The sequence below is a fragment of the Epinephelus fuscoguttatus genome, linkage group LG12 (genome assembly GCF_011397635.1).
Source record: "Epinephelus fuscoguttatus linkage group LG12, E.fuscoguttatus.final_Chr_v1".
Lineage (NCBI taxonomy): Eukaryota > Metazoa > Chordata > Actinopteri > Perciformes > Serranidae > Epinephelus > Epinephelus fuscoguttatus.
The window spans coordinates 38,301,857-38,320,731 of NC_064763.1; the positions used below are offsets into that span (position 1 = coordinate 38,301,857).

The 18,875-nt window shown below is 41.5% G+C and overlaps 1 protein-coding gene across 1 annotated transcript in view; it reads right to left on the reverse strand.

Moving 5' to 3' along the window:
- Nucleotides 1-18,875, reverse strand: part of LOC125898521 (polypeptide N-acetylgalactosaminyltransferase 10-like) — a 126,326-nt gene that overhangs the window by 25,765 nt on the left and 81,686 nt on the right. Inside the window, exons 5-6 of the mRNA XM_049592349.1 lie at nt 16,582-16,767; nt 13,443-13,626 (exon numbers count right to left, since the gene is read on the reverse strand). Of these exons, the coding sequence (XP_049448306.1) occupies nt 13,443-13,626; nt 16,582-16,767 (370 nt within the window). The remainder of the gene's footprint in view (nt 1-13,442; nt 13,627-16,581; nt 16,768-18,875) is intronic.

The window sequence follows — 18,875 nt, forward strand, 5'->3', positions numbered from 1 at the left end:
TTCTGACATTTATGAATCATCATTCTGCGTCATCGCTGACAGGTATTGTGTCGCACAACTGATTTGCACATCTATAAAATGCTCTGTGGAGTTGGCAGCAGAGAGTTGTGAACATGGCATTGATGCTACTTTTTTTGTTCCATTGTGGGGATTTGAAAGAGCAAAATGAAAATGGTAGTAAATATACTGCTCTGTATAAACGGGGATTCCTGACAGCCACACAGATATCACATCTGACTGCTTCAGCAGCACAGATAGAGTACAGTGAGGCAGACAGAAGTGAAAAATGCAGTGATGACAGGGATAATGAAAACGTAAAATCCAGATTTATTTTTGTTTGTATCTTATTCAATATTCTTGTAGAATACAAAGAACATCTGTCCACACAGAGAAGAAAGTTGTTCAGATTACTTATTGCTTCATTTCCATGAGGTTTGTGTTTTTCTGATGTCTGTGTGAGTTTTTTAGTAAATTTTATGAAAATGACAAAATTATGAGACTGCCAATACATCGGGGCCAACTTTGAAAACTACAGGAGGTAAGCATACCTAATGGTTTCCACTGTCGGTGCACCGATCTGATCTACCGTGGTGATCAGGGTGTCGATCCACAGATATGAACAATATGAACAGCCTGTCAGACTTTTTTACACATACTTACATTCAAAAATAGTTTCAAGTATAAAGCGTTTATTCAACTGAAGAAGAAAAACCAAAACATTTTTTTGCACATTCCTCACCATGATACAGCAATCCAGGATTTTAAACGAATATGGGCCAGAGGTATAAAGTTCCTATCCCATGCTTCCAGCGCCTTGCTCGAACCACACCCATCTTCGAACTCGGCCTTCATTATGATCTCAACTATGAATCTGGAAGGTTTCGTGACTGCATTTTGCATTACTTTGACGCAATCACACTCACAAAAGCTGTTTGCGGGCAGACACACAGACATATTAACACCTAGCAACATACTCAAAACAGCTTTTGTAATAGTTCCTGCCATAACAGGTGCCATCAGGACCACATTTTGCCATGATGACATGCACACACACAGAATCACAAGCTGGTAATGAATATTAGGATGTGGTTAAACCCGTCTTTTCAACCGGAACAGGTCTGAGCCCTGGCATTACTCATAAAAGAAGGCGTATCCTTCATTACTGTAGACAGCTCCCATCTCACTTGTTTTCCTTGAACATCCAAACTAGATTTGTGAATATGACTGCATGCTGTACAGCTCAATTTGATCCTATAAGCTGGTAAATAACAAGGACCTACTTCTGACCACATAAGACTGAATCAAGAGAAATGCAGGTCTAATATTTTATTACTGCTCACAGGCTGTGAGAGTTTATTCCTCCCAAGAACTGTGTATTTTCCTGCTGTATGTGACTATGTTTAGCAACCCAGTGACAGTCCGCACAGTGCAAACCCAATTAACTTATCCAAACCAATGTGAAATCTGACTGGTATGACAAGCTCTGCGGTGCCAAACATAATGGTCCTCGGCTCAGAGCGCAGAGGGAGCTCCTCCCTGGAGTGGAACTGAATGAAATGTATTGAGCAGCTTCTCACCAGGACACCAGTGGTAGAAACAGGGGGTGCAGTAGGGAAGAGAAAGCAACTTTTTATTTGGAGAGCATTTTGTATATTGAACTATGAAATAATACAAGATAGACGTTGGTTGCTCTCCACTGTGCTTTTTCTTACTCTGACCTTAACCACATCAAAAAAGGAGGCCATATGGAAGAAAAGTGTTCCACTAAAAGCAGTTCTGCCCTGTGTCTGAGGTAATTCAAGACACATTCATATAACAAAAGGAGGCACATGGTAGAATTATGTCTCACTTCAAATCCAATGTGCTGGGGTACCTTGCCAAAACACTCAAAAATTTTGAGGTGACTCAACTGTACCGAAAGCAACTGGGAAGATGCTAGAAGAGCAAATCTGAACTGAGTTAAGTTTAAAATGTTTTGACTTAAGCAAAAAAAAAAAAGAGCTTCATGACTCTCAACTGGAGTTTCTGAGTCAACTGAGTTCTTAGATCAGGAATAATGGTTCAAAGGTTAAACTGACATTACAGACCTTGATGCTGAATTCCTAATCATTTCCTTAGATTCACATGTTTTGCTTAGACTGTTTACATTCATGTTTAAAGTGTCCCATACCTGACAACAGTGTGAATGGATCTCCGCCCTGAAATGCCTCAGTAAAGTCACACACATGCACTTTGGAACAGCAGCAAAAAACGTAACGTTTGCAAGACTGGCATTTGGAGGAAAAATTAATGACATATCAGTGCAAGCGATTGCCTCCTGAATTATCGCTATAGTAGGAAAGTCAGTTTACGTTGTGTGCCATGTGCTTCTGTTTGGGTGAGAGTGTGCCGTATTTGCGGAAAAATGGTCCCATGGAGGCAAAGACATTTGTTTTTGGGATAATAGGCGGTACAGGCTTTCAGTCCACTAGCTCTATTAGCTATTGCTGGTAGCTCTATGAGGAAAGAGCTGTGATGTGGAGGGTTTCATGGAAGAACAGTTCTTCCGAATCTTTGGATGTCGAGGGCTACGATCCAAAACTTCTGTCAGTGCCTCATGACAAGGCTTACACGGAAGTGTCTGGTAGTTGGGCTCCAATGCCTGGTGACTGGGGCAGCCTAACGCTGGAATTCCACTACATGCGTGTCCATTGCAGAACGGCTGCACTGGTTATCTGCTGTGTGCTCCACTGTCCTTCAACACCCACCGGCTTCATTTGCTGTGCGGAGCGGTGCAGCTCCGCCGGACAGAGGGAGTCACGAGGACCCACGAGATCTCGTGAATTCATGCATAATCGCGCGATATAACAAGATGTCGTTTCTATAAACAGAACCACAAAACCAGAGGAGTAGTAGGAAGACATCTGGGTGCACCTCCATGATTAACATCTCCTCGTCCATGGTGTCAATGGGGTGAAATGACATCTGAAACCTCTGACCTGTTGACTTCAGGCCTGCCTCCGCCCATTATGACGTTTTCAAGGTGTAGTGCAGGGAAATATGATCCGCCATGAACACTGTGTATTTTATTTTGAAAATTACCTGCCCTGCACGATCTGCTCCGTGCTGAATTGCTGCGTGGTGCTCCAGCGTCCGGCAAAAATAGAAGTCCTGCGTATCTGTTGCAGAGGGCTCCGGAGTGCCGCAGCTGTGACGGAGCCGGAACGCAGCACAGTCGCAGCCGGTGGAAGCACACACATTGACTAGAATTTAAACGTATCGGCTCTGCTGCCGTTCCGGAGCGCAGACGCAACCAACACGCATCTGGTGGAATTTGGGGGTAAAGCAGCAGCAAAGTGGCTAAGGCAGCCCTCTGACATTGTATGGTGATTGATTTGCACCTTTGTAGTGTAGTATGACATGGAATAAAAACATGGATGTATGGAAAAAAACACATGAATTCTGATGTGACTGTTCTCACAGCTGTTGCAGGGCCAGTGCTCTGATATGCATCAGCTTTCGGGCCACAAAAGGATGTGGCCGTATCTAACTGGAAAATTGGTGTCCACACTACTCTAAAAAAAAAAGAAAAATCAGATATGATTCATATTAGAGCAAATAAATCTTATTTATGTCACAATTGCTGGTAGAGTGAATGTAGCCAAAGATACATGTCTCTGTGGGTCTCTGCACAAAGTAGAGGCCTGCGTAGAGGCTGACAATGTGTAGAGGCTGTGGGTTCATAAGGAAAAGGAAAGAACAAACCCTGCACTTCAAACCTGTACAAATATATATTCATATTCAAGAAAGTTTGAGCAAATAAACTCAGACACAAAGTGAAATGAAAGAAAAATTTGCTTGACATTTCATCATTAAAGGGATGGGGTTACAAGTGCAGTCAAGGAGTGAGTAAGCATGAGTGAGCCCTCGAATAATTGCACATTAAACCTTGTAAAACTTAAAAAAAAAAAAAAATACACGACCAGCAATATCACACTCTACTTTCCCTGCCTTCCTTCGGACAACTTGGTGGACAGGCCCTGAGACCTTCTTCTAGACATTCCACTGTTATAACATTTTAGGACTGCAATGCATTTCTCTTGTCTTTCTAATAAAGTGTACATTTTAAATCCTGTGATCCACGCTTGACAAACTTGTAGGATTTAGTAGAAACACAGGAGGCATAGACGTTACCCTCTCCAACTCTTTAAATATGTTTGCCACACTGCTGACTTGCTTGACTGGGTACAGTGGGTTTGAGCACTTCATTGTCCAAGACTTGTTACTTGCATGCTGGAGGAAGAAAACACAAAGCTGACACTTTGCCTCCCTGGAGTAGTGCTGAATAGAATGCAATGTGGACCGACTTTCATAAGGAGATAAAGGATAAACAACAGTGGCTGCAAGGGGACAGAGGAGTGGCGTGTGTTGCATGGGTGTGTGTATGACTGCACCAAGTGTAGTGATTGCAAGCTGTTGTGCGGTCACTGGAGTGTGTGAGCTTAGCAAAGAGATCATAGACACTGTGCGGGCTCTGATTTGTGGGGTGGAGAATGTTAGCTCTTGTTTGACGGAGGGCAAAAACACAAACACACTTCACCTCCTTGGAGTTGTGTGGAATGAGGCGCACTGGCTTCAGGATAGACAACATGGATATCTCCCAACTCAGATGAAGCTAGTGAACACAAGGATCATTTAAACACAACCACTTCCAGTTTAATTTACCAGAATAACAGCCAGAGGCACATTCAGCTACAAATGTTTGCCAATACACACTGTTTACTTTTAGCGTTAGCGCTCAAACCCCTGTTTGTCATCAAATATTAGATCTGCTGCCTAACACAATTACTTGAGGAAATTCAAATAATTTTTTCTGCCCCGAGGCTTTTATAATCTGCCGAGCTTTTACACAGCGGACGACTGCGTGGACATTAATCACTGTCACACCAGGAGCTGACGGTGGCTTTCAAATGAAGGGAAGAGAGGAGGGCGGAAAAATGAAGAGGCAGGTTGTAAAAAAAACAAAAACAAAAAAAAAAAAACACACACACCAGAATTTATCACAGTGTTGATAGCATTTCAATTTGAAAGCTGCTGGTTTTACTTAACACAGCAGTAATTAGCAGGGGGGCCTTGCCAATGCTAATTACAGGGCTGTAATTAGCTTTGGCAAGCTTTGCTAGCTTAGCTACCACGGCGAACAAGGCAACAAAACCATATCAGTTGTAAATATTGATATTGATAAATATTTTGATGTTTTCGTACAAGAAAAAAGTGATGGTGTATTTCAAAAGAGACTTCACTTACTGAATCTGTTTATTGTGCTCTTCAACAATGATAATTCTTACTCAATTACTCAATGTATCACTGAAAGAAATGATACCAAATAATGAAAATAATCAATAGCATGAGCCTCATTTATTTCCTTAAGTTTATATATGTATCATGCGATTACATTTGAACATTATATATATATGTATATATATATATATATATATATATATATATATTTGCAGTACTAATGGCACTAAAGAAGTCATTCCACAAGGGCTTTACTGTTGCCTTCAGTTCTGCACAATATTGTTGCATAGGGCTGTAACGGTACATGTATTTGTGTTGAACCGTTCGGTATGTGACTTTCGGTTCGGCACGACCCTGTACTGAATTATTGGGCGCAGGACATTATTTTATTTTATTTTGTTTTATTTTAATTCCGTTTTTGCGAGCCGAACCATTTAAAATATCTAGTTCCCCAACAGACATAATTGAGTGACGGACCGAGTCCGACCGTAAATCTCCGCTTTCACTTTGTGCAGCGCATTCTCGCACTTTGACAACATGGCAAGTGAGCCTGACGAACCTGAAGACCCACCCGCAAACAGTCCTCCGTTTGGGAACACTTTGGTTTCAGGGTAAAATAAAAAGATGGAAATAAACAAGTGGACAAGACAAAAGCAGTGTGCCGACACTGCAGAACAGCGGTCGGGTATGTACTTGGAAACACGTCTAACATGCTAACGCATCTAAAGTGACACCACCTGAGTTTGAACGTTAACCGGCACGACTAGAAAAAGCAATCTGGTGCAAACTACGATATTGTCGTTATTTAAAAAGAAAGAGCATTTCCCTGACCATCGCGCTAAAGAAATAACCAACGCCATTGGAGTTGAGTAAAATTGTTTAAGCTGCACTTGAGATATAAGCATGTTTTGTTTACTGCACTTTAACAAAGTGGGAAAGCTCAGTAAGTTCCCAGTAAAACTGAATCTGAGCAGGCTTTAAAGCTGACCAGCTGCACTATACTTTTTATTTTAATTGAGTAAAACTGATTCAGAATCATTCAAAAAATGTGTTAAAAAGAGTTATCTGCTGTGGTGGTACGTTTTAATAAGGTTACCAATAAGTAAAAGATATTTAATAGTTGTCTATTTTTTCATTACTGTACCGAAAAAACCCCCGAACCGTGACTTGTGTACCGAGATACGTACCGAACCGAGATTTTTGTGTACCGTTACACCCCTATTGTTGTATGAAGGGTTTATGCACTGCATTCAGACAATAATATTCCTCCTTATGTAACTGCCTTTGGACTCTTGTTGCTGACAGTCTGATTGCACCCTGCACTGACATTCTCAATCACCTGTGGAGGAGTTGCTTCTTCGTTTTAATTTACATATATCGCACAAATTCTCATGCATCATGGTCATGTAATGTAATGTGCACTGCTGACCAGATTTTTCAACCCTATTTACCGATGTCTTCAACGATCTAAACACAGATGTAATTTATTCACTGTTCCTACTGAAGCACTAGCGTGTTAAACAGTCTTTGTGACTGAAGCTCCTGCCTTCCGTTACCCAAACAATGAACCCTCTTTCTAAGGCACTTAGATCATTTCCTCTTGCCATCTTGATTCATAATCAGCATCAATGGGGTCTGATCAACATTTTCATATGCCACTGAGCATGATTAGATGTTAATTACTGAATTGTACCATGCAGTGCACCTGTGGAAGCATCTGCATTTGTTACATTTCTTCACTCATTTATTCAGGTTTTGCTATATGTAATATGTTACCATCTGCATTCTGTCGATGCTGATGTTCAGGAATTTTTGTTGAAATACTATTTTGTTGGCCGGCATTGAACTGAGTTTATTCTTAGATAAATGATATATACTGCATGTAAACACTTAACACTAGTTAACTCTAATTTGCAACACCTGCCCACAGGATCTTACTATATAATAACAAAAACTCTGTCTGTGTGTCTGTTCCACGTTTTTCTCCTCACTGACTTGGTCAATCCATATGAAATTTGGCACAGTGGTAGAGGGTCATGGGAGGATGCCAATGAAGCAATATTACATCAATTGGCCAAAGGGGGGTGCTATAGCAACTGATTGAAATTGCAAACTTTGAATGGGCATATCTCATGCCCCGTATGTCGTAGAGACATGAAACTTTGCACAGAGATGCCTCTCCTCATGAGGAACACATTTGCCTCAAGAACCCATAACTTCCGCTTATATAGATTTTCCACCATTTTGAATTATTTGAAAAACACTTCAAATGGATCTCTTCCTAGGAAGTTTGAGCGATCTGCATGAAACTGGGTGAACATAATCTAGGGACCAATATCTAAGGTTCCCTCTTGGCAAAAGTTGGAAAACTTCCTAAAACTGAGCTTCTATAAGGCAATGAATATTGCGGAGGGCGTGGCTCATCACATAAAGGTGTATAACATCTCAAGGGTTTCACCCATCACCACGCAACTTTGTAGGCATATGACCACACATAATCTGAGGACCCCTCCATTATTGACCCCATCAAACAAAATGGGGGCGCTAGAGAGCTCATTTCTTATCTAGGCCTAACCGCCATATGGATTTTTACTAAACTTGGTAGATATGTAGAACAGGACGCCTCAAGGTGACTGGAGAAATTTAACTCTAATTGGCAACTGGGTGGCGCTATAACAACCGAATGTTGTTGTTTTTTCTAATTTTTGGTATGACTAAGTCATGGTATGGTATGCTGCTGCAACAAGGGCTAGCCGCACCTTTCCCATGTCAACTACCAGTGCGCCCCACTTTTAAGTCAATACAACATATAAACACTTTAACTATCTGCCTTTCAACGTGCTACCTCAACTACTAATGTACAGTTTTAGCCCACTAACTATCCCACTATTGGCGATGGTACTACTGTACTTTCAATAAAGCAATCATACTATCAAATTCACAAAAAGTCTGTCTGAATACATTGCTCTTCTTAATGGGTTCAGTTGACTATTTAATCTGCAATTTCCTATGACCTGTACAGACGTTGCGCTAGACTTTTTTGTCGCCGGTCATTTTGACCGACAGGGTCATAAAAATCCGGTCATAATCTATTTTTACCGGTCATTTTAATTTTCATTTTTAAATGATAATAAAGATATTCAAAGACATTTAGTTTTCATTAGTTTGTTTTTAATAAATCCAACAAGCAAGTTATAATGTGTGCATTAATAAGGACATGAACGAAAAGATGAACATACATCCACACACCCGTGCCATTAGACTTCGCCCTGGACACACCGGACGGCACTAACGCATCTGGTTTGTCCAGGGCGTTATGTAGTTATGCCTGTAGGTTTGGTGACACAAAATTAAAATTGTAATGAAGTGATTATGGTATTGAAAAATGTGTTCAGTTATGCACTGTTGTGTTATTTTAAATTATAAACACGGCATTTTGTCCTCACGTTCCTCAGTGCGTGCTGTTGTTATTTTATTTTGAAAATTGGCCAGATTCTCTCGTCTTTTCTGTGTCCGACTTCCTGTTTGGTACGATCCGCTCTATCCAGCTTGACAGAAGTGATCCTGGCTCGTGTGAAAAATAGACCAGACGCCGAACTGAAGCGCTGCTTCCGCGGACGCTCCACTCTGCTCAGCGGCCTGTGTGGACAGTCAGATAGGTTAACATGGGCGCTGACTGCCGTGCTTCGGTTCCGCGTCAGGTGTGTCCAGGGCGTTATGTCAACAACGCTACATGAAGCAGATGAATGACTTTTTTCTGCAGTGTGAAAACAGCAGCCACTTAAACCACTGACTGTGCACTCCGCCGCCAAGTGGGCAGGGGTGGTAATTGCAACCGGTCAAAATGACCGACGGCCTTCAGATTTTCCGGTCATTGTTGTAAAAAAACGGTCAATGACCGAGAATATCCGGTTAACGCGACCCCTGGACCTGTATCCCAAACACACACCATGTGAAACTGTGCGTGGGCAACTGTGCACTCAATGGGTATGGACTAGTACTTAGTTAAAAATTTGAAATAGTAGTATATATTCTGAAATAAAAACAAGAAGCCACTTAAAACTGTGAAAGGTTTTGATAAAACAATTAAAGAAAATTAAGGCGACGTAGAGTAGTTTGTTTAAATCCATGGCCTTTTAAAGCATTTGAGTCGTTCTGGCAGCGTTGCTCCACTGGCAATGTCACCACTTTGGGTACAGGATATCAACAACTATTGGATGCATGGCGATGATGAAACAATTTTAGGATGGGCATTCATGGTCATCAAAGACTCCTGATAGCTGTGATGATCCCCTGATTTTTCCTCTAGCACCACTTTAAGTTTCAATTTATTGCTTTAGTGACATGTCTCACCAACTATTGGATAGATTGCCGTGTAATAAAGTAGAGAGTCACGTCCTCCTCAGTATAAATTGGAATGACTTTGGTGATCCTCTTACCCTTCATCTCACGCCAACATCAGATCAAATCTCCAATTTGCCTAATACTTTGGTTTATGACCAAGTACCTGACAACTCATCCCCCTTAGTTGTACTTTGTGTTTCGTGCCAGTGAGAAAATATTTGCATGATAAAATACAAAACTAAGATGTGAACATGGTCATTACATCTAAACATTAGCAGGTTAACCATTGTCTTTGTGAGCATGTTCGCAATTTGACATTGGATTTAGATCTAAGCACCACTGCGCCCTCATACAGCCCCAAGGAGCTGCTAATGTGGCTTTAGTTTTACAATACCACTACTGTTTTATTTGACAGAAAAAAACACAGAAATTCCGCAATGGCAGACCTTCCAGTAGCGGGACCCCATACAGACTCCCTTTGATTACCTGTTCACACACACACACTGTGAGGTACAAGCTCAGTATCGACCTAAATGATGGTGGCAACGAATATGTGCAGCCAAGTTTTTCCAAACTTTTGTTCTTCTTCTTCTTTCAGAGAAAAGGAAAGAGAGAACAGTTCAGCTTTGAATGTCTGAATTTACCTTCTCCACTGTTTTCATGTTACATTTTAGTTTTTCAAAGAAGGAAATCGCTTTGGAAACACTGTGGAAAATTGGATTTGCACAGTACAACTGCAGACTGAGCAAGCGAGCAGCTCCACTGAATTAACATTGACCAGCATTGACTGAACTGACCTCAACAGTTCCTAAAACAACTAGAAAAATACAATAGCATAAAAGTAAAGTGCTGGGCTGTGTAGCAAACCTCAGTGCTTTCTTATTGCAGACTGAAGTGTGTGCTTGGTCAGATTCTTAGTCTTAAATAATGTTTAATGTAATATCTCTTGGATTCAGGCTATATTTTATTTACATATGTCTTTATATAACACTGACACACTGTAAAGATTAAAGTAAAGCAGTAATAAAAATAATTTTCGTACTCACTAAACTCCATTTGGCCTTTAATATTTGGTTAGATTTGTACTCTTCTTCAGTTTTGATGAGTTGATTAACATTTCCTGATGCCAATCACAATTTTGCTTATTTTAGACAGTTGCCAAAGTTGTTGTAGGTCTGCTTGTGTTTTGACACAATTGCCAAGAACAGGTTTTAGTTTCTTCAGCTGGACAAAATCCCTGCTGGTCTTCCTTAGTCACTGTTCTTTGGCAAGTGTTAGTCTACTGATGAAAGGGAAAAAAAAAGAACTCAATGCACCATGAATATTCTAACTCTCAATTTAGATTTAATTAGAAATGCTCAAGTTGATATTCTCCATTTCAGTCTACTGACCTTGAGCAGAGAGAGCGTCAAGGCCTGAGCTTATTGCTAAATGAAACATTGAAGCCCGAAGGAGGGATGAGAGAGAGACAGGAGGAAAGAAAAGCGAGAGAGAGAATGAGGTGATGGCATTGACAAAAGACACAGTGACAGAAGCATGAGAACGGGGATAAAATCATATTCCCACACACACACACACACCTCCAAGATGGATTTTGCCGTCCCACCGTGCCTCATTCTCCGCTGCGGCAATGTCAATCAGAATGAAAATGAAAATCTTTGCGACTCAAATTGGATTTGCACTGATGAAGGTCATTTCATTGGGCAAGAAGAGCAGACTAATTCACGAAATGAGGATTGATTCTGATTGTTCTGCAGCTCATTTCTTCTTCTTTAGTCTCTTATCTTCCTGCACCACAGCCACCCTGCCTGATGATACCTACTGTATTTCCCAGGGTACCCAAATAGTCTTTGGCATCCAGACATAGAGAAATGTTGTCTAACTAATCCCTCAGGGCTCACAAATGGAGTGTCTGGCATCACATGCAGAGTTATTTGGCCTTACAAATAGCAAAATGTGTCTCTGGGTATAGTTTATTTATTCTGGCTTCCATTACTTAAAGGTTACCTGCCAGCAGCACAGGCAGCTGCTTGTTGAGGAAGGACACTGTGGTCGAAATCGGTCCTGTTTGCACTGGAGTAGTATTACCTGGGCAAGGACCGACTACACATGGATTTAAAACAGGCAAGCAGCTAGGGTGCAAACAGTTATTATTTTTAATCTCAACTACTGTTTCAATTAAGTGATTCATGTTTGAGTCTACAAAATTCACACAAGAGTTCCCAAAATCCCAAAGTTACAAAATCAAACAACTTATTTGATCTGACTAAGGGGGCGATCACACCGAGATGAAACGCTAGAAGCACGACACCAGTAAAACAATTGTTTTCCTATGATATGACCGGCGTTCAAGCGTCTTTTAAGATGGGCGTTTTTCTGGCATCTTTTTGGGTGCGCGTTTTTGTAGACACTTCTTTTTAGACGCGCGTTTTTAGACGTGCGTAGACGCTGTAAACTTAAAATATTTTCAACTTTTTGAGCGTCAGACGCCAGTAGCCAGTATCAAATCCTCCTTCCTGTTTTGTTGTGGCAGTTACGGCCGTTTGGTCAGTTATGGCAGTTTTACGGCACTTACGAGCGACAGACAACACAATGCAATCCGAAGAAATTTATCCTGACAATATTTGATTTTGAAGAATTATACAACACACGCACACCTCAGTACTAGTTTCATATAAGCTACTGTCTCTACTGTCTTTGAGAGAAACACTAGATTCATAGGGAGATGACAGGAGGTGTGTGTGTGTGTGTCACCCGGTTGCGTACGCACCCCCGCTCCACAGGCGCTCCTTGCTGTTTTTTTTTTTTTTGTCTAGTGCGCATTGAATAAGCGCTTCCAGCGTTTCTAGCGTCTTTGAAGCGTCCGCGTTTCTGCGTCTCATTTCTGTGTGATCGCCCCCTAACAGTCCAAAACCCCCCAAATATTCAATGATCACTTGTGTAAAACAGAATAAAGCAGCAAATCCTCACATTTGAAAGACTGGAACCCACAAATAGTTTGAATTTTGCTAGACATGTTTATCAGTTTCTGTAAATCTGCAAATTGTTTAAGCATTTAAAACAGACTGAATTTGCAAATGCTGTTGATGTTTCTGCTACAGCTAGCTGAGCTGAGTTTCTAGAACTTTCAGCTGCATCTTATGGTCTTCCAAGACGGATGATTTTAAATCAGACATGATGAAAGAGCAGTGCTTCAGGAAGTTGTCCACAATTGCCAAAATCTTGTGACCACATTCACTCAAAGGAGATCACACAAAAACTAAAACATTTGCTGTCGCCATCACACCAGACATCAGCTGATGCCACATGCATGGGATCTGATGTTCATAGCTGTTGTCGCCCAAAAGATGCAGACTATGATCACCTACTGTAGATCACATCCATTCTAAAGTGAAGAAATCTGAAACTGATTGTGTCCACACTAATGTTTTAAGGTAACTTTTTAATTGCCAGCTCAGTGGCAAAAGGTCAGAAAGGACAGGAAAATTATGCATTTTCTGATGGACCATCTTAGTGTAGACAAAGTCAAATGATATGGACACTGTTAAGCCCCAAACTGCACCCCTGTCATTGACTGTCCTGGGCAGCACGCAGGTGTAATAGATGATGTGTGAATGGATGTGGAAACAGTGCTGACAAAGCATGTACACTCACAAAACCCCTCTGTGAAGAGCGTGGCGCTAACACATTGAGTTGAAGAGTTTCAACTCACACTGGGGCCCCTTTGTCACAGATTTTTGTACTCATGGCACAGTAAGATTACTATGATAAAAAATCATCTAGCAAATATCAAATATGTCAAAAATAACTGCACTCACTCGAAGGGTTCACTGGGGTCATCCTTCTGGAGCTCTGAAGGGATGGGTATCCGTTTGTAGTACATTTCCCAGTCGAACGCTCCTCGCATGGCGTCCCCTGCTTGTGTCTCGTAGCCGAAGTTATCGTGGTCGATCACGTCGATCATCGGACACACGATGGTCTTCCTGTTCTGCGCGATTCGATCTGAGAGACACAGAGGGAGGCAGAGTGGTTGGTGGATTAATGACAACAGGTTGTGCAGAGAGGTTTTTCCAAAGCTTTTCGGCTTTAAAACATCTACTCGCAACTTGTCCTCACAGGTTGCAGATGTCTGGGAGCCGGGAGCAGCCCAACCAAAGCAGGATGTTCCCTTCTAAGAATCTTTTAGTTTCAGTTTTTTAATCTATAGTTTTTAGTTCAGGAGAGGTAAAAGTCTCCAGTGTTTCACAGAGAATATCAAAGATTAGAGAAAAGTTAGAAAAAAGTATTTTTGTGAAGCAGAAATGTTTTTCTCTCTACAAATCCTTTAAATAAACTCATTTCAGACAGCCTCAGATTTACTTTAAGGGTCCTGAACGCCAGGTTGGGAACCACTGAGTGTTTATTTGCTTGGCTGATACACCTATCAACCAAGCAAATAAAACACTCAGTCAGCTGTGACGGGTGCCCATATCTCGTCTCTACTCAGTTCCACCCAGGCTGCACTGTGTTACCTGAATTGGGATTAACTGGCTTCAATAACAGACAGTAATGCTGGTGATACTTTAATTAATTGATGAATGATATGATGTATGGAGAATGATCTGGGAGATAGCCATGTAGTACGTAACTGGGTGCTGCTTGGCATGAGTGATGCTTGCCAACTGCATTTTCCTACCACCCCCTCCAAAATGTCTGTTACTGTATGTTGTCAATGTGATGTTTATGTTTTCAGTTCTGTAACTGTCTGCAAAACATATAACTTCAGAAAGCTGATGTAACAGACAGCAAGTCAAGGTTTCTCTACAGTCTAAACACTGAACAAAAGTAGCCAGCAATGCATTAAAGACTCTTGATGTGTGTGGTGTTTGCTTTCTTGTAGTCTACTCTTATCTTTTTGAGTTTTGGACTTTTATCAGGACTCTGTAGCAAAAAGATGTTAATTTGACCCCAATCACACAGAGTGTGTTTAAGCTGCCTGGGGTGGCATTTTATAATTGTTTTCAAAGAGAGTGAAGCGTTTTGCTTGCTGCTTTTGCTTTCTTTTATGTGCCTTGTGTTTTTGCAGTAGAAACCTTAACGTCTCAAGTTGAAAAAAAAAACTTCAAGTCAGAGCAGAAAAGTCGTCCATTGACATTTTTTGTGTCATTTCTTCTGCAGTGGCAATGAAAACAACTGGTAGTGTACATAGTCTGTGTTAAGCTAACGTTAGCTCACTTTCATCCCCGTAGGCAAGCTGCAGGGCTCAATGATTGACAGCAGATTACCTCCTAGAACTTTAAAACTTCCCCCTAAAGAAACAAAACCAAACAAAAAACGGCCGTTCTTCACATGTTTAAGAGCTTCACATGGAACCAACATGGAACCTGTACCGTTCTGGTTCCAGTATCTAATTTTGAACTAATGAGAGCATTCTGACCAAAAATAAATTGGTTCAGAACCCAAAAAGTTGGTTCTCACCTGGAACCAAAAAACAGCAGATTTTCCTTGACCTGAAATGTGAACCATGATGACATCTGTGGGCGTGTCATATTCTACGGGTTGGAAAGAGTGGAGGGCGGCACGGTGGTGTGGTGGTTAGCATTGTCAAGAGGGTTCCTGGTTCGATCCCATGTGTGGGAGCCCTTCTGTGCAGAGTTTGTATGTTCTTCCCGTGTCAGTGTGGGTTTTCCCCGGATACTCCAGCTTCCTCTTGCAGTCCAAAGACATGCAGGTTAATTGGTGATTCTAAGGTCCTGTTTAGACGACAACGGTTTCTCGAAAAACAGAAAAGTCTGTCCTTTGCATTTTAGAAAACTTCCGCGTTTATATGATGACGTTATTGAAACGATCCCCGTTCACACGGAGCCGCAAAATCTACTGGAAACACTGTAGTATGTACGCCAGGCCAATGGGTGGCAGTGTAAATTTGCAAAGCAACACCACGGCATGACGCCAAGCGCTGAAGCGCCTTCCTCTACAACACGGTCATTACAAAACAAAGAAGACACAATGGCGAAAGCATGCACAGATAACTTTGTCTGCATGGACGACGAGGTGGAGTTGCTACAGTAACAGATCTACACTTCACTTCAAATCAACAGGGTGAGCAGCACAAACAGAGCTCGGCATTGTTGTTGTGACGGTCGGCATGCCTAGTTACTGGAACTGTAATGCGCATGTGCGAAAGTCTCCATTTTCAGAGGAATTGCATATTGCAAGTATACATGACAACAGAGACGCTGCCGTTTCCAAAAAGTTGCACTCTGGAACCTGTTTTCAAAACGTTGCGTTTTCAGGCACCCAAAACGCCGCTGTCGTGTAAACGATTGGCCAAAACGCAACTAAAGTTTACCGTTTTCAGTTGAAATCATTGTCGTATAAACGGGGCCTAAATTGTCCGTAGGTGTGAATGTGAGTATGAATGGTTGTCTGTCTCTACATGTCAGCCGGGCCTGCAATAGTCTGGCGACCTGTCCAGGGTGTACCCTGCCTCTTGCCCAATGTCAGCTGGGATAGGCTCCAGCCCCCAGTGACCCTCAAGAGGATGGATGGATGGATGGATGGAAAGAGAGGATGGAGAAGGCAATGAACTGAGAAACTGTAAGAAAAAAAGCTTGCACTTGTCTCATTAATGGTTGATCCAAGCTTGTTTTTTGGGTAAAAACAAATATCTGTAATAACAGGACAAGAGTTTTAAGGTATTCAGAGTAATCCCTGACTTTGCTTCTATTGTTGATTTCCATGGTGCAACACAGTCCATTGACTACACATCCTTTATTACAATGGTTCCCCTCACAACTGGTGGAGACGCAGGCTGGTTTGCTAGATAGCACAGAGGTTCAAAGAATCCTGAGCAGAACTGGTTCAAGAACCAGAGTTAATATGGTGGAAATGGTGGTATGAGGTTATGATACAGGTATAGGGTTAAGGTTACAATGCATGTAATACTGATGACTTGGATGGGTTTGTGTTCCTCACCCAGCAGTGGAGGCAGCCAGTTGACGTTGGCCTCGCAGTGGGAGTCCAGGAAGGTGATGACTTCTCCTTTAGCGGCATCGGCTCCAAGCAGACGAGTCCTGATCAGCCCCTCCCTCCTCTTGGTCCTCAGGATGCGAACCTTCGGCAACCGCATCATGTACTCCTCCAGCGCTACCTTTAGGTGCTCTGCAGAGATGGGGACATACACAGCAGTAATCAGAACAGCGAATGCATCAGAGTAATATAAAACAGTATTGATGTCACCAAAAAAGCACAATAGGTTCAAACCCTGTGCTGACATGAAAGAACGCTGCTTCAGAAAGTTGTCCACAAATGGCAAAACCTCACTACTGCGCTCTCTCAGAGAAAAAAAAAAGATCAAACGAAAACTAAACCATTTGCAGTCACCATCAAACAAGACATCTGCCTATGCCACATGCTCCAGACCGAAATGTCTCCCTGTAGGCCTACATCACACTCTCACCCATACTGGGGAAAAAAATCACTTACTTTTCTGCACTCACAGACTTTTTTTTTTTATAACTTCACTGTAGTCATTAGACAGAATGTTACCCTAAAGAGAAAGAATCCAACTGTGAGGAATGAAATTAAATCAGTCCCTCCTAACGTGCGGTCATAAAGCCTCTTGGCATAAGACAGTGTTCCTTCTCAAACTGCAGTGATGCTCATGAACATTTCATCAGACACAATCCATAATGCCCTATGAGGGAATTACAGATACTACACGCTCCCCAATAATCAGTTTATTGTTAGTGAGTAGATCACACACTGCAAGAGTTTTAAATAGTTTATTTCAGACTTGTTGGTGCAACAAATGAGTCACTTTGGATCCAGACTATATTTAAGTCTTTCTCAGGCTGCAAGAACACAATAAATATCAACAGAGAGGAAGCTGTTGGCAAAATGGGCAGCTTCTTCTGCTAAAACTGCAAATATACTGGAAGGTGAAAACATACAAAGATACACAAAGAAAAGTCAAACAAAAAAAAAAAAAAAAAAAGAAAGAACGCATTCATCAATCAAAGAGAGGGCTATAGATACATGTTTTGCTCCGGTCTTTTCACAGAGCTGCCTTCGACAGAAATCAATCTTGCCCTAAATGGAGCCTGTAAATCTTTCTGCTCAAACGTCAAGTCAGTTCTGACAGGTCAATAAAAAAAAATTGGAGCCAGGCTCAAGGCCATGTTTCATTTACTGTCTGTCTACTGTCACTGTGTTTCCAAAGCTGAGATACCATCAACCATCACAGAGAAGCACCATGAAACAGATCATCAACCCTGACGACTCAAGCGCCACTTTAACTTTTTAGGAGTAAATCATCACTGCGATAAGGCCAGGATTCGAAGAGCCAATAAAAAACATTATGGTTTGGAAAAAGGTCGGCAAAACTCCAATTCTATCAGTCTTATCATTTATCGCTCCTTCACACCTGTGAAGGCATCTGTCTAATACCATCCATCATGAGTCTCCGTTCGAGTCCTCAACATGTTGCTGAACTTCATTTGCATTTAATGCCATCTTGATTTGGGGAAGTCTTGATAAAATACCATATGGTGCAAACCAACTGGTCAAGAATGTCTCCAGATATCATGTTGCCCACCTTGACTGCACCCACAACAGATGCATGTGAAAATTAGACACCCAAAATGTAAAGCTGAAACGCTCCTTCGCCACAGAGATATGACTAAGCAGTGTTTTTTTTTTTTTTTTTTTTTTATTGCTCTTTCTCTTGGAACACAGACCGTTTGATTTTAACCAAAGCTGTCGTCTACAGCAAGTCTCCAAGCTCCTGCTCCATCACACATGCAAACAAGAATGAGTCCAACTGTCACTGCTGGTGCGATGATGTTTTTTTTTTTTTTTTTTTCTCAATATCCATTTTCTACATCATTACCACACACATCAAATTGTAAGGTCGGCACTATTTTATATTTGTATCATCAACAATAGCACTAAATAGACAACAGCCAGTGTTGGATAGAAACTATTAAAAAGGACATTAGAGAATCATAAGTGACATGTTCAAGTGTATTCCCTTCAGCTCATCAACAGCATAGCAATGTGGCTCCTTCTGGACAACACTGTATGAAAACATAGCTTTATCGCCCCTGTGGCTACACAGATTTGTTTAGGGCTGGGTATTGAATTTCAGTAAAAAATTTTTGGTACCAACCAAAATGCGTCCATTGGAAACTGTAAAGTATCAAAGGCTGGCATCCAAGCATCAACCTCCAGAACTAAAACAAAATTAAGCCAAATCAGGAGTGCCAAAA